Consider the following 16176-nt stretch of genomic DNA (forward strand, 5'->3'; position numbering starts at 1 on the left):
CGTGTTGATTCAACAACAGAACCGATTTGTGCCTTTAATAGAAATCAGAGTCCAGCTTCACCTTGCCCAAAAAAAGATATATTAAGGATTTTTGAAAAATATCAATTACGCGCTGTAACATGCAATTATGTGACGGACTAGCCCTAAGGGACATTAAGGATAGAATTGTTAAAAATAGTAGAGGTAATTTAAGAGTAACATTAAGGATAGAATTTGTCAATTAAATGATAAGGGTAGTTTTAAGAAATTAGCCCTTTCCCAAAAGGTCAACCGACTAGCCCTAACCGGTAAACTGGTAAACGGGGCTAAACGAGTTGAACATCGGAGAAACCAGTGTTTTGGTGGACGAACAAAAATGGGGACTGAGAACTGCAGCAATGGAGCTGGAGGAGGAGGGTTCAGATCCCGGATGGACTACTATCTCTACAGTGGAGACAAGAAGCACGTCCTCGTTGGTATTGCCATCATAAGCGTCGCCTTCGGTGTGCCATGGTTTCTCAGGAACCGAGGTACTTAGCCTCACTCTTTCTTCGTCTCTTTTGCTCTGTTCTTCATTTTGTTTTCTCAATTTCTTGATCAAAATAAAAGTAGAAAAATGAGGAAATAGAAAGATCGAAAATTGAATTGATGCAAGGTAGTAGGAATTGTCTGTTTTCTTCAGTGGATATGATATGATTAATTATCGTGATGGATTTCCTTTTTTTTTTCTCAGCTCCCAACAGTGAAAACTGGTTTTAATCTTTAATGGGTGTATCTCTAGTATTGGGCATACTGGGGAATTTTGAGAACTAATGGATTTTGAGGGTTTAGGACTTCTGGGTAGCAACAAGTTTTTTGTTTTAGGTATAAGCTTGCAAAAATTTAGTTACGTAATGAAAGGAGTTTTATGGTTTTTTGAAATTAGAGAAAATTTAGTTACGTAATGAAAGGAGTTTATGGTTTTCTGAAATTAGAGAAAATTTAGTTACGTAATGAAAGGAGTTTTATGGTTTTCTGAAATTAGAGTTGCAGCATTACGATTTACGCCTTTATAGCTTAAGTAATTGTCTGACAAGGAGCTAGATTGGTCGAAGAATCATTTGGATGATGCTCTTGCACCTTTTCCTTCGTCATATCCTCTCTTGATTCTGCAATGGGGGAGGTGCTTTATCAGTTGCTTCTATAGCCATGTTTGTGAGGAGGGGATGCTAATTTGGGCGTTGTATTTGTATAGAGATCCTTAATAGTGTCCATCTCCATCTCCATATAGTAGTTGGTCCAGAAGAAATATTGATAGGAAGCCGGTTAATGGTAGTAGAGTAATCCTATTTTGATATTTCAGTAAGATTGTTGGAATGTACTTATGTCCCTGTTCAAATCCTTTATCTGGAACAACAAATTTTTACTAATTAGAAACACCCAAAAGAGATGCCAAAGTATATGAAAAGCAGCTCGTTTTCTATGCTAATCGACTTCTACATCAGTTGTAAGATATTGAGATTTGAGCTTCAGTGTGATAGAAAGAGAGAGTTTATATACATAAGCAATCTTAGAAACACTATAAATCTCTACTTCCAAAATGTTTCTTACTTTCTTGTTTGCAGATAACATTGGCAGCTATTTATGAAGCTAGTTGTTTTCACTGGAGGACTGGTTTTGGCATGAGCAGATTGCAACTTCCAGTTACCTTCATTTTATCTTATTCAGTTCTTGAAAAACCCTGTTGTTGTGCATCTGAAGAGCCTGATTAGTAGAAGTATTTCATCCTTGAGTATGTGAACCATCACAGACCAAGGAATTCTAGTAAACAATCTACCATTGCCAACCCACTGAAAAGTTTAAGTATCACCAAGGTTTAGAGTATCAACACAATACGAGATGCATTGTTTCATATCTTTGGGTTCTGATACACCTGTTTATACGTGTTTTTTTGAACTCTTTTTATTAAATAATATATATATATATATAATTACATTTAAAACTGAAATTTGAAAAAAAAAAAAACTAAAAGAAATAATATCAGTTAAAGTACCAATACACCTCTGCTGATACACAGAGCACAGAGGTATATGAAAACTTTGAGTATCACCATTAAGTAGCTATGATGGATAGCCATGTAAAGCTTCCTGAATTTGTATTGAACTTTTTCCTTTCCTTCTGGATATGATTCAGAAGTGATGCCATATGCTACCTATTTTTCACAGATCAACCAAGGTGCACCTTGGGTGGGTTGTCTTGTGGTGCACCAAAGACATGGCAATTGAAGTACTAGCATATTCTTGTACAGAGCCATTAGTTGATAGATTGCTCTTTTATCAGTGACATATCAATAATGCTACCTGATACATGATTATGACCATTCCATCTTCTACACAGTTGGGCAGAATCAGCAGATGGTCCACAGAAAACCTGTACTTATGGCTACGCTTTTTGAGTAGATATTTCCTTTTCTTTTATCCTCTGGCGTGTGAAAAGAGGAAGGACTATGTGGAGAGGACTGAGGGCTGCAGTATGCTGGTCACTAACTCACTATGGGAAGAAAGAAATTTCAGGATCTTCTCAGAAGTTGAGAGAGGGGCTGAAGAACTAAGGGTTATATTAGGGTTGTACAGTGGCTGAAATCCTTAGTGCTATTCACAGATTACATAATGGATGACATGTTAAGGGAGTGGGGTGAAATTGCAAACTGTTCACAGATCAAATCAGTATTGAGTGTGCCTTGGACCCCCCCTCCACCTGCGGGATTCTTAAAACTAAACTTTGATGGGAGTAGTAGGGGGAACCCTGGACAGTCAGGGATTGGAGGTGTCTTCAGGGATGAGAATGGGGTCGTTTTTGCCTTGTACTCAAGCACAATTGGAGTGGGGGACTCTCTTAGAGCTGAGATCTTTGCAGTTATGGAAGGAATCCAGAAAGTTAAGGAAATGAATATCAGAAAACTCATAATTGAAGGGGACTTGGAGGTGGTGATAGGGTGGTTGAATAAAGATAATAGTGGCCTAAGGAATTACAGTAATGAGAGGAAAAAATTTAAGTGGCTGGTGAGGGAGATGGAAGTGAAGATGAGGTGGGTTAAAAGATCAACTAATTTTTTAGCTGATGGATTAGCTAAACTCAATGTTTTGGGCTAAATTGTAATTTACCGTTTCTTTCTTTCCTTTCCTTTTTCTTTTCTTCTTGAGGGCTCAAGTTGTATTTGGAAGATAAGAGTGTTTGTCTTCCTCTTTGTAATTATCTTCTTGCTGAATTAATGAAATCTGTTAATGAACTTGTTATTGATCAAAAAAATATTTAATACCAAAATCCTTGAATCAAAAACCTGTCTTTATCAGATGGCCGACCAGTGCTTTTTTCATATTCCAAGAAAAGAAGGGGAAAAACTCTCATCTCTTTCTCTAATAAACAGGCAAAATTAGTTGTATTGTCATTGTGATCATACATGCCTAATTAATATGTAATCTCACATATTAGGGTGTCATTACAAATAGGAGGATTTGGAAACTGAAATGGAAGCCATCTAAAACTGGATTTCTGCTTATTTTTGTTCATACTTGGTTTGGTTTTTAAGGTTTTGAAAGCTTTAATTCAAGACCATCTACAACCTTGGTCTTGATAATTGTTCAAGTATCTCCGTAATTCATATGGTTATCTGATAGATGACTCATAATTTCTCTATTCCAGGAACAAAGCATCAATCCCATCAAGATTACTTGGAAAAAGCAGATAAAGCAAGGTGTGAAAGACTATCTTCAAGCTCATCCTCTGAATGATTCTTGAAAAGCTTTTATTCAAAGGAGAGATGGACAAAAAAGAAATCTATTTAAGGAGAGGATTTCTCGGATGAGTTTTTCTTATTGTTCACTGGGAGTTTTGGAGCATATTTTACTTTTCTTTTCTAGTTTGTTTTCTTTGTTTCTTCCACCAATTTCTTTATGTTAGTTGTACGGAAGGTTTCCTGCATAAAGTAAGAACAGTTAGAGAAACTCAATTGTCTTAATGATCATAAACTGCTAAAGATTTGAGAAGCATTATCCTTACTCGATGAAAGGTCATTCTCCGCCCATTTTGTCTGGCAAAGCAAATGACAAGAGGATGAAAATAATGTCAATTTGCTTGTCTGAGTTCGAATTAGAAGCCTGGTCATTAGTTTCACCACTTGTTGCGCGTTGGGAGGGCTTTCAGGCGGCAGCTTTTGCCCTTGCAAGGTGGGCACCATCTGGACAAGTCATGAGCCATGTTCGGTGAAAAATCTACAAAGCCCAAATATGCTGTGCTTCAGCTAGGTACCCTGTACTTGCCCTGAACTTTCGGTTGCAACACTATCCTGAACCTTCAAAAATAGACACTTATGTGTCAAATCCATCTATATTCCGTCAGTTAAACATTACATAATGTCAAAAATACCCTTTTGTGTGTTTGTGAGATCATTCAGGTAATCGAACGTCTTCCATGATGATGTTTTCACATGAACAGCAAATAACAGATTTAAATTTTCCGATGACGGCATCAATGATTTTAACCCAAAAGAAAGGCTTTTCAGTGGAGTTGCTTTTATTAGGTTCTTCAGGTTTGTCTCAATCCTAATCTGACCGACTAAGTAACATGTAGTTCCTGAACCCACCTAACCCTATAGGGTTAACCCGATGCCGATCCAACCTGACTTGCAGACTTTTAAATGTATTTCTTATCAACATTTTGAAAAATCTAAAAACGATTAATTAAGTTCAAAATTATTTTATAGGTTCTAAGTTACTTTTTCTATAGTGAAAGAAGAAAAAACAAACTAAACATGGAATGGAATCCTTAAACTTTAAAGCCAGAGAATTAGAAGTCAAAGAAAATTATAAGAATTCACTACATCCATGTAGATGTGCCATGACTTGGTGGGGTGGGCCACCCAAAATCAAACCTGACTTGAGCTAAAGAATCAAAACCCTAATCTGGCCATACGTTTGAATAAACCTGACCTTAAGCCCACCTCAAGCCGAGTTTAGCGGTTAACCTGACCAATTGACATCCTACTCACAAACAGGCATGCTTTTTCTTCAGTCATTGTTAAAGTAAATATCAACTGATCATAACAATGTCTTGCCCTATATTTCAAATGTTCTCCCCTACCGGTAGTGGTTTAGGTATCTTGCTTTGTAATTCTTCCATGTGGTTATTCTTTTTGTATGTGGAAAATTAGAGTTTCAATAGTGAAAAATGCAGATTTAAGAAATGCTTTGAAAGGCTAAAGGCAGAGACAAGGCAGTTGGGAATTGGAGAGGCGAGATACCTTGAAGTAGAACTTATTTCTTTTATAGTTTATGTTTTCTTTTAGTTGCATGTATATTCTTTTTAATTTGAATACTACATTTTTTAATTTTATTTTAAATTTTTTAAAATATATGTTCATTTTTACATGAATCATATATTTTAGACTTTAATTTTGTATTTTGCTTTATACTATTAATTTTCATTATGACTACCTAAATCGCTTAATCTTTACACCTGTTTTTCATATTTTTTAATTCTTTATTTGTACTTTATATACATTTTAGAATGCAATTTATGTTTTATAGTTATTTTATATATTTACTTCTTTATCACATATTTGTTTTATATGAATCCCATGCTTTTAAAAGTTTGTTTTATATTTTATTTTACATGTATAACCATTTTACTAGTCTATTTTTCAAAATAAGATAATTTATAGATTTTTCATATGAATAATTTTCATCATATGTTATTTTGGAACTAAATGGCTTCTTAGTTGGAACGTCCGAATGTGTAAATGTGTAATAACAGTTTGACAATTTTGTCTAGTATTTTATAATTTATTTTTATTTTCTTATTTAAAGAAAAATTGTTACACATTTTTATTTGTAGATTGATAGGCCCCACTGTCACATGTCATAAGACACATGAATAGAGATGATATTCTCACATGTGTGCATTGAGACATTGAGTGGCATATTAAGATTTATTATATTTATCAAGAAAAAAGCAATAAGATAACTTTGGATTAATAAAGATATTATCAAGGTTTAATTATAAATAGATCGAATTCAAATAAGTTAATGGGATCGAATTCGAGATTGAATTTATACAATTGTATACTGTTTGCAGCCCCAATGAGAGATTCTTGAGTTTAAATTGCCTTGATTTATTTGTAACCAACCTAACAAAGTTTTATTAAAACTTAAAAAAAAAATATTATATATTAATATATTTTTAGTTTTTATTTTTGGTGCCATTATATGAGGTGCACATCCCACAATATTTGACCCATGGATCGGACCCTAGCCATATGCATAAGGTGTTGAGGCACCTTTTAAAACCATGGATTTGAGTCAACTGACCAGTTTATTTATTCTTTTATTACCAAAAAAGCAGGATATTATTTAACATGTTACATAGAACGCACTATCAAAGTACCAATAAAATTTGATTATTCGCTCTACTCTACGATGGTTTAGGTGTTAACACGGATCATAGCATAAGGACAGAGTATATACAAGAAAGAATACGATGAAATTGCACCGCTTATACATACATCAGAATCTAAATATCAATTTAAATGGCCCTGAAGAAGAGATTCCCTTACCATCTCTCTCGCTTTCCCAATTTATCATCCCACCGCCCCCTTCATATCTACAAAAAGCATTAAAAATTGCTTCAACCCCCCCATTTTCCTCTCCCACTTACAGGGGCATAAGCCTTCTGTACTTGAAAAACCATAAAAATAAACAGAATATAATGACCCCACATATTCCTGTAATCACAAGAACCCACTTGAAAGCATCTGGCTCATCAAACAATGATATTTCAAAGTTCATCCCGAAGACCCCTGCCACCACTCCAAAGATTGCAACTACGAATGTTGCAGTTGTAAGCAGCAGTTCAAATTGAATAAGTTGATTTCGAACATTATCCTGTTGCAACAAAAACAAAACCCTTTTAAACTGTGAAATTTGGGGCATCTCCCCTTAATTTCTGTAAGTACTTGTTTATTTGCCTTCAGTTGTTGAGGAAATCCCAGGAACAAAGAAAGTATGCCAAACTAGAACAGTAGTTCACATGACACATGCATGGTGTTGCTGGAACCCAGAAGAGGGGCCGTTCAAAATTTTCAACTACAAGCACTTTGGCCATCTTCAGCGTAAATCTAATTCTCCAACTGAAACCAATAGGAACCTAAGTGTGCTTACCTACAAAGTGAAAACTGTAATTCGTAACCCAAATTGCTAATCAGCCTGAATCTTTTCAGATTCATATTAGATAACGGAAATACCTATGTTCAGCCTTCCAGTTAAAGGTTGATATATATAGTATCCAGTTGCCATTGACATCAAGATTGAATACTTCACAACTAGAATGTCCAGATCCCGTTTTGATCAAAACTAGTAAACAGCCCAAATCTCTTGAAACTCATTTACCTGAATGTTTTAGTCTTTTAGACGTACTGTACCATAATGTGCTACTGCAATAGCTGAAAAATACTGACCTACAAATTCCTACACTTAGACACTGCCAATATTATGATGGTGATGCTCTACTGAAGTTGGGCAAGAAGAAAATGCTAGGACATATCCCTCCTAGATAAGGTCTCATGAGAAAGGACACAACCAAACTTTTTTCTGACATGTTTCCTAACTTCTTTTTTTGCCATTGTGTATTTTTTTTAGGCTGGCATGCTGGATGCTTGTTGATAGCTCAGTACTTGTAACCATACAGCATGCCATTAGTAGAGATGTTCTTCAATCCCCATGTCTACTAAAGGAAATGGAACAGTAGAACTTGTTCTAATTGCATCTTTAATTAAAAAAACACACCTCTAGGATTTCCTCCATGTTTCTAGAAAGTTCTAGAAAGGCAGGAAAAAAAGGTAAGAATGTACTATAATCAGAGTCCGGATCTCCTGCCCACGAGAATCCTGCCCATGTCTACCCACAACACACTACCCCTATGAATAGGGAACATCTCCCCCTGCATAATACTATGCAGAGGATGAGATGTTCTCCATGTGTGGTTGAGATAAACGTGGGCAGAGTTTGTGTGGGCAGGAGATCCGGACTCCTATAATCATGGCAAGTGACGAGAAACAAACCAGCTGAATGTTGATAAAATCTTCCGTGTCATCAATGTACTCCTTCAGCTGAAACAGTCAAAGGGAGAATAAGACTAATTATATAATTTGTAATACATCCAATGTGGAATTAGAAAAACTAGAAAAGAAGTAAAGATTCTGATGAAAGATAACAAAGAAATAAATTGAGAGTGATGTGTATACCGATGTTAGCTTGTTGAGAGTGCTATCAATCACCACAAAGTATGCCTCCAACAGCATCTCCAGTTCTTCTATGTTCTCAGTGGTGCTGTCCGAACTTTTCATGCTCTCCTGCCTGCTCCTTGCAATACTTAAGCTCTTCTCGAGCTTCCTACCATCAGGGGGTGAAGAAACAGGTGATACTGGAGCAGAAGCAGAAAGCCCACCCCCAGTAGAGCTGTATCCCATCAAAGACTGATCACCATAGAAAGAAGATTCCATTCTTATCTTCTTCTCTGAGAGGTACATTTCAGCCATATCTCCATCATCATCCATTAGCTGCTCTATCTCATCCCTGACCTACAAAGGAAGGTTTAAAGAAGTTGACAGATCAACTAGGACCATCTAGCAGAAGAGATGGAAAGAAGATGAAATATGGAATCACCTTCTGAACCCTCCGAGTCAAAGCAACAAGTCTACTCTTCAACCGACGCGCACGTTCCAAGTTTAAAGTACTGATCTTTGATGTCAGTTCGTCTAACAATGGATATGCTTCTATTTCCAACTCCGCTGCCTGATTGACATGAATTAATTATCAATAGCTCTTTATTTTCTACTAGAAAGCATAATTGAAATCACAGACAGTAGGCCCTCTAATAATTAACAATCATGGTAGAAATAGATGTTATTAATTATTAGAGATTATTGATTATAAGTAATTACCAGAGAAATTTTGTTTTATAGCTTTTTATGTGCAACCATAATACTTGCAGTTACAATCTTCATGTTAGGCATAAGCATATAATGCTACATTGCTACCTATAATAAAACTATTTCACTATAAAAGAATTTTTTTCAACTCTATCAAAGAAAAATAGTGACCTTTCAGTTTTCAAAAATTAATATTGTTTAAAGACAATGAGACCTACAAATTATTAGAACAAAAAAACTAGAAGACAAACTAAGGAATGAAGAGTAGAAAGGGTAAGGAATTTGGGATGATGGTGGATAGGTGGGGGAAATAGAAAGTATAGAAAACCTTTCTTTCCCTCGATTCTTATGAATGGAGACACAAAGTACACAAGAGAGATTGACTGTATATTTAACATTTTTTTATTCATATATTGTATGATTCAATATGGTATTAAAATAATCATTTAAATAGAGCAACTAAAGTGGTCTTTCTCAAAGAAATTCTTTCAGCTTAATTTAATTTGGTATTTGTATACATTGGTAAATTTCATATAGAAAATGGATTAGGTAGTGTTTGAGAACACTCAAAAGAAGTACTTCTTTGAAAAAGTGACTTCAAGTTGGCTTTTTTTTAAGCACTTCTACAAAAAAATAGGACAAACCAGTCCCTGATAAATTTTTATAATGCCTAAAATACCCCTACAAGGGTTATACCTCCTCCTCCATTCATTCGAACCTCAAACCCTAACAGTGGCGCACCAGTTGCAGCGGCGACAACCTCCCCCCTCTGATCTATTCTTCCTTTTTTTTATCCCCTTTATCATTTTCTCTCTCTCCTTCCATTTATCAGCTCCCCCTCTACCAGTTGGAGCAACGTCCGTGTTGTTCAAAAATGGGAATCCAATGTTGTCGGCGCACCAGTTGCCGTTCTCTCTCCCTCCCTAATGAAAATTTGTTAGGGGCTTTTTATGGTGGAAATGTAGCGGTGAAATTAGAGTGGAGGCTCAGTTTCAGAGACTAGGGTTTGTGATACTTGGACGAAATGCCCATTACAAGGTACCAGATAAGAAACGAGTACAGCATCGCCGATCTGGAGCTGTACAGAGCTGCCGATAAAGATGATCCCGAAGCGCTACTTGAAGGCATGGCCGGACTCGTCGGCGTCTTGCGTCAGCTTGGAGACCTATTCTTTGTCGTCTTCCCCCATTGATGATTAGTTATTATTTATTATTATAATTATAATAATTATTATTTATAATAATTATTTTTATTATTATTATGATTATTTATTATTATTATTATTATTATCATTATTATTAATTGGATCCACATGGCAGCCCACGTGGGGGTCCATGTGGGCTGTCAATTGAAATGTATAGTATAACATGTGAAAACCATTGTATATACGTACGAGTTAAGTGAGGACTAAAATTGTCATTTGTGTCAATAAAAGCACTTATGGGGAAAGTAGCTTACCAAACATTCCCACCCCAATAAGTGCTTAAAAACATAATAAGTGATTTGAAAAGTGGGTTACCAAACAGCCTTACTGTTTCACAAGTACTTCTTTTAACAAGTACTTAATCATCAAACAGGGCCATAATCTAATAATACAAAGAGAATTTCTTAACAAATTATTAGCTAGTTTTAGTTGACTTTAAAGAATATTAGTCATAAACCATGGAACAAGGTACTTAAACCTTGATATTATGAAGTCTGGAAAGAACTTGTTAAAGTCATGTTATCATCATGAGGATTGTAGCCTTGTAGGTTCAAGTTCTACATCGGCTCAACTGTTTAAACTCTAAAAACATAGCAAGAACACTCAATCCCCATTCAAACATAAAATTTAAGGTTAATTTATCAAAGCATAGCGACAAGCAAAATGAGCCACAACCAAGAAAATAAGCCTTGCCTGAGCTTAGGTGCACCTCTTAGAACATTGAGAAGTTACAGAAAATAGCTTCAAGGATTTGGGGCACTTCATTACTTTTTATCATGAAAAGTGAATATGAGGTGGTTGCATGCAATTTGAAAAACTTGAAAACAATAGTAGAAATGTAGAACCAAGCAGGAAAGATCATGGTACTATAAACATATTGCAGGGGAAATAAGAAGCATTTTGGGACAGATGAATACCAACTCTAGTTGGGTTCCTAGAGTGGCAAACAGCATAGCTGATGGGTTGGCAAAACAGGGGACCAAGAGAAAATATATTCTGGGGTGTGCTTTGTAATGGGTTTCATTATTTATAGCATTGATGATGTTGTAGCCAAGTCTATCCACTTTGTAACTTAATGCACTTTTCATAATTATAATAAAATTTATTTCATTACTGATCAAAAGAAATTCTTCCCATTTTTTGACGGGTTAAGTAACTAGGATGTCAGGACTGGTAAAATATTTAAAACCCCAACCAGGAGAAAAATCAGCAAAAAAAATTAATATACAGTTTTGTTATGTTCATCAGGAGAACTACAAAATGATACTCCTCACCCTGATCCCAGAAAACTTAACAGATAATCTATAAAATTCCTGCAAGAGCAAATAAAAAAGTTTAAACGTCACATAAACATGATCCTGATCTGTCAGCCTGGAAGGGATGTATCACAAAATAAGTCACCCCTCCCCTAGCAAGACTATCAACCATTAAGTCAGCCAACCTCAGGATCCACCGAAACAAGCTTGAACTTTATTTATTTATTTTTAGGTAGAGAACAAGCCTTGGACTATGTGGATCATCAAAACCATCTTGTATCCTTAATAACAACCTTAAAATTACTCTCAACCCCCACCTGCTCACTAGTCAATACCCAAAGAATGCAGCAGCTTGAGCTTGAAACCCTGAAACAGAGACCAATCTCGGCTCTAATGGAATCTCTATGACCAATCCAGTCAGAGTGGACCCTCTAAATTTTGGCATCTATGATCCTTATCGACCTCACCAACTCCAAATGGCTTTTTGGGGTAATAAAATAAAATTTATTAAAAGAAAAAAAAAAAAGAAGGTACAAGGAGAGTGACCAGAAGTCACTCAAGAGAGAAAAGAAAAACAAACTTCAACTCCTAACAAGACCTGCACGCCAAATACACCCCACCAGGACAATAAACACTAAATCCCAAGAACCCAACTATCCAGCTAATACACTCCTCACCACAACACCCATATCCTGCAATCAACCAAACCAACAAATCCACACACAAAAAAAAGGAAAAAAAAAAACTCAAGGTATCACATTTCAGCCCAAGTAACAACCTCAAATAACAACACTCATCCGGTCAGAGGCTTAGAGCAAGTACAAAATAGACAGCCCCACCTCCAAAAAAAGATAAAATTGTGACCTCCAAACTGGTTACATCTTCTTGAGGATTTCTTAAGCTTCCCCATCTTCTGTTTTGGTCCTATCCCAGATGGCTTGGGGTCTGAATGGAACACCCATCAAGGACCTATTTGGAAGTCAAAGCTTGGATTGGACCCTCTGTTTATTCTTTTTTTTTTCTGTTTCTTTCCAGAACAAACCTAGCAAAAAATTATTTGATTAACATAAATGAATATTGATTGTATTAAACAGTCCTTTTAGCTTTGGAAATTCTAACAAAGTGAACAGGTCTTTGGTGGAATTGAATACATTGAAAGCAAATATGCAAAGGAAAAAGAAGGCATTACTTGCAAATGAACTTAGCATCTCCTGTCTTAACTTCAAATAAAGCAGTCTCAAAATATAATCCACTTTCCCCGACTCCACTCTCCTGTTATGATGGTCCAACTTCTCTGGCTTCTCTCTGATTTAGCTCTCAAAATTTTAGCATTAAGGACCTGTTTGGGAGGGATTCAGATTTGATTCAGCTGGCTTTCACTGAGCCACTTTGAAGAAGCTACTAAAAATAGCTTCACCGGAAAGTCACTTTCTTGGCTCAATGAAAGTATATTTGGGATTTCTGGGTTTTTCACCAAACATAGATTTTGGGCTCTCCATGTGAGGCCCACATTGCAAAGTCAGAAGCCACTGTGTGAAAGCCCTTCCAAACAGGCACTAAGTTCCTCTCTACCACTGCTGCAGTCTACCGATAATTGAGTCAACTTCAATAATATGCTCAACACTATTATATGCAGCTAACTATCTATTTTTGTTACAAGATGCAGTTAAGGTTGTTCCATGCATGATATACTGTAGTTCCTGAGCTTGGGTTGGCTAGACATCTGACCCAACAACATTGCTGTCAATAACCATTTTAAATTATTGGACCCAGGAATTGCTATTGCACTTGATAACAAGAAGAAAAAAATAATATTCTCATCCATATAGTACACATATGATAAGCATTAAAAAAAATGTAGAACATGATTTTCTTTGCTCTTCCTATGGTAAGACAAATGAAAAGTAGTATAGGATTAGCCAGTGACACAACTCATCTTCTGCAAGAAAGAAATATGCCATCAAAGTTGAGAACCATAATGTATTGTTTTTTTTTTTTGAAATGAACCATAATGTAGTGATCAAAACCAAAACCAGTTTCAGAGTGATATGGATGAGAAACCAGCTTCAATCTCAGGACAATTTGAACAGAACAGGACTGCAGTTTGTTAACAGGTGCTATTTGCATGGAAATGTCAAGGAAGATGTGCTTTATCTATTGGTGCTGTGGAACAATTCAAACTGCATGTGGAGGTTCTTCTTCAGATTGTTTGGTGTGGTCAGTTGGAATCCTAGAAGCTCATCAAGGATTTTTGCTTTAGGGGGGGGGGATTGGATGTATTGTATCTTTGTTATGATTTGTTGTCTTTTGTTGTTTCTTTTGGGTGACTTCTAATCACCCTTTAGATTGTACTTGCTTCCTTCTTTTCAGTTAATGGATTTTCTTTTTAATTCATCTTCAGAAGAAGGGAAAAAAACCTAGACTATTTCCATGGACATTTCATACAGTATTCTCCATTGCATGTGGTGAGTTTATACATTCCTTAATATAACGGTATATCCATAGAAGATTTGAAAACTTAATAGGCCAATGATCTAAACTATGCAGAGAAACATAGAATATGGAATGCAGCCAGGTTATGTCCTTCTAGGATAGAAAACTTGAAGTTTGCTTTGCTCTTAGAAAGTAAACTCCTTGGTTGAAAAGTGTTCCTCTTCAGAAAGTAAACTCCTTGGTACACCGGAACATAATCTGACATGTATTGGCACTCGAAACCAAGTGGTTTAAACAGTGGAGCACTCGACTACCCCTACAATCCTTCAAGAAAGTGCTTGTTCACCACAACATAGAAACCAGCTTAACCGGTTGTTTAACAAATTGTTTCTTTTTCGTCTTTATTGAAAATGGTAATCTCATCTAAATAAAAACTGAAACGTCTGAATGTAATTCAAAGGTCCCAGAATCTAAAACCGAGGGCTTCAAGATGCTGAAATCGAGCATTTTCACCTTACTTAGACGAGCAAAATTTCGTCTTTGTTCAGAGAAAGTGACCATGAACCAGTTCCAATAGAAAAAGAAATAATTAAGACATCAATTAGATCGAACACTAGTAACTGAAACTACTTGTTTTCAAACCTGAGCATCGAGAAAAGCACAAGCAGACTCCAAAGCGACTTCGAGCGCCCTAAATTCAAAGGGCAAATAATCTGGCGATGTATTCCCGAACGAATTCTCAAAACTCCTACTTCTACTCCTGCCTAAATTAGGACCATCGGATTGCCACACTTCCCCTACTCCAGCCGCAGTCAATCGCCGTTGCAGCTCCACCACGTACTGCAACACATAATTATCAAGTGAATTCAATAGCAACACTTCATCAGCCGTGATTATACACCGAATCTGCTCAAGATTCACAACAATCGCCTTCTCCCTCCCAAGAATCGTCGACGGGTAGACGAACAAAGGATCGAGGAGGCGAAGATCCCGGGCGGGGAGATCACAGCGGCGCATCATAGTAAACTTATCGACCTCGATAATCTGGGAGTTCCCGGAGGTGTCAACGCGAATCCATGAGCGGAGACCCTGACCGCGCTTCTTCAGCCCTAGAAAGTCCATGCCTTGGAAAAGCGGGCGGCCGGAGGCGGAGGGTCTCGAAGTCGTCTCTCTAAGGTTCATTGTCGACGAGGGCCTCGGCGGGAGCAGGCGCTCTTTGAGGTCCGCCATTAATGGAGAGCTTCAGGTGGTCTGCAACAACAAGAATTGAAGCTCTCGAGTCTCGTCTCTGCAAATGACAAGAATTCGGGTTTCGAATTCGATACACTCCTTCGGTTGTAATTTTCACACGTTTGTTCTTCTCTCTCTCTCTCTTTCTCTCTCTATACAATCCGGTATCCGACATTACCTTTATTTATTTATTTTATTATATTATATGTTATTGTGTAGAGTCCGACTATGTTATGTGTCACATGGGTGTGAAACCTTGAATGTTGGTTTACGTGCAATCTGGACTACGTCGTTTCGTGAAGCGCGTCATCTGAACACCGTTGATGGAGCTGATCTGGCATGATCATCCATCATAATGTGTTCTCTGTAACTGCTGCTTGTGGCCAAAGAGAAAGAATGTGGGGAATTTGCTTCTTGAATCTTGACGAGGCATCGTCGTTAGCGTTTTCGGTTGGTCGGTAAAGATGTTGGAGGCTTGGATTGGAGCCTATTAAGGGGTGAAGCATCTGATGTCCAGGACTCAGGAGAGCTGGATCCACCTAAATGTGGGACCCACTTGAGAGTTTGCTTCCTTGTCTTAATTCTTGACCATTCCGTATAATTTCCATTGTTCTAATAAAATTTGGATATTTAAAATTGCATCATATGCCACACATATGGAATATTTTGCATAGGGAAACAAAGAACCTCTGATTGTCATCAGTAGTGTCCAAGGATTAAAATATGATATATTATTTGTTTGGAGACTCATGGATACATCGATACACAAAGGGTTGGGAAATTGTTTTGAAAGTTTTGGGATATTCTCTCTCAAACTTGTGAAATTAATTAAACTTAAAAGAATGTCGGTTTTATTGACATGCATCAATACCTAATTTTGGGTACAGGAAATATAAATATTTTGATTCTTGATCATGCCAATGCCAATATAGAGGGTTCTAGAGGGGGAGCAGTCACTGATCCTTTTTTATGTTCATCACTTAATTGCCCATACTTGTAATGTCTTCACGTCCAGGTGACCATTACAAAAATCTAATTATTCATTTTCCTAGTTTCTTCTTTCTCCGTTTTTTTCCTAAATGGGTTAACACAACAGGGGTAGCCCATCCCCA

General features: G+C 36.7%; 2 protein-coding genes across 2 annotated transcripts; one reads left to right on the forward strand and one right to left on the reverse strand.

The window, feature by feature from the left end:
- Positions 1-216: 216 nt before the first annotated feature.
- On the forward strand, positions 217-4016 carry LOC104609108 (uncharacterized). The gene is made up of 2 exons (XM_010275330.3): positions 217-509; positions 3661-4016. Exons 1-2 carry the CDS (start codon positions 356-358, stop codon positions 3747-3749), a joined length of 243 nt encoding a protein of 80 aa, XP_010273632.1. The 5' UTR covers positions 217-355; the 3' UTR covers positions 3750-4016.
- Positions 4017-6396: 2380 nt separating this feature from the next.
- On the reverse strand, positions 6397-15229 carry LOC104609109 (magnesium transporter MRS2-1-like). Its single transcript, XM_010275331.3, has 5 exons — positions 14477-15229; positions 8676-8804; positions 8255-8590; positions 8072-8119; positions 6397-6896 (listed from the first exon to the last, which is right to left on the reverse strand). Exons 1-5 carry the CDS (start codon positions 15062-15064, stop codon positions 6666-6668), a joined length of 1332 nt encoding a protein of 443 aa, XP_010273633.1. The 5' UTR covers positions 15065-15229; the 3' UTR covers positions 6397-6665.
- Positions 15230-16176: the final 947 nt, after the last annotated feature.

This window comes from Nelumbo nucifera, chromosome 8, assembly GCF_055504915.1.
Source record: "Nelumbo nucifera cultivar China Antique chromosome 8, China Antique-T2T, whole genome shotgun sequence".
Classification (NCBI taxonomy): domain Eukaryota; kingdom Viridiplantae; phylum Streptophyta; class Magnoliopsida; order Proteales; family Nelumbonaceae; genus Nelumbo; species Nelumbo nucifera.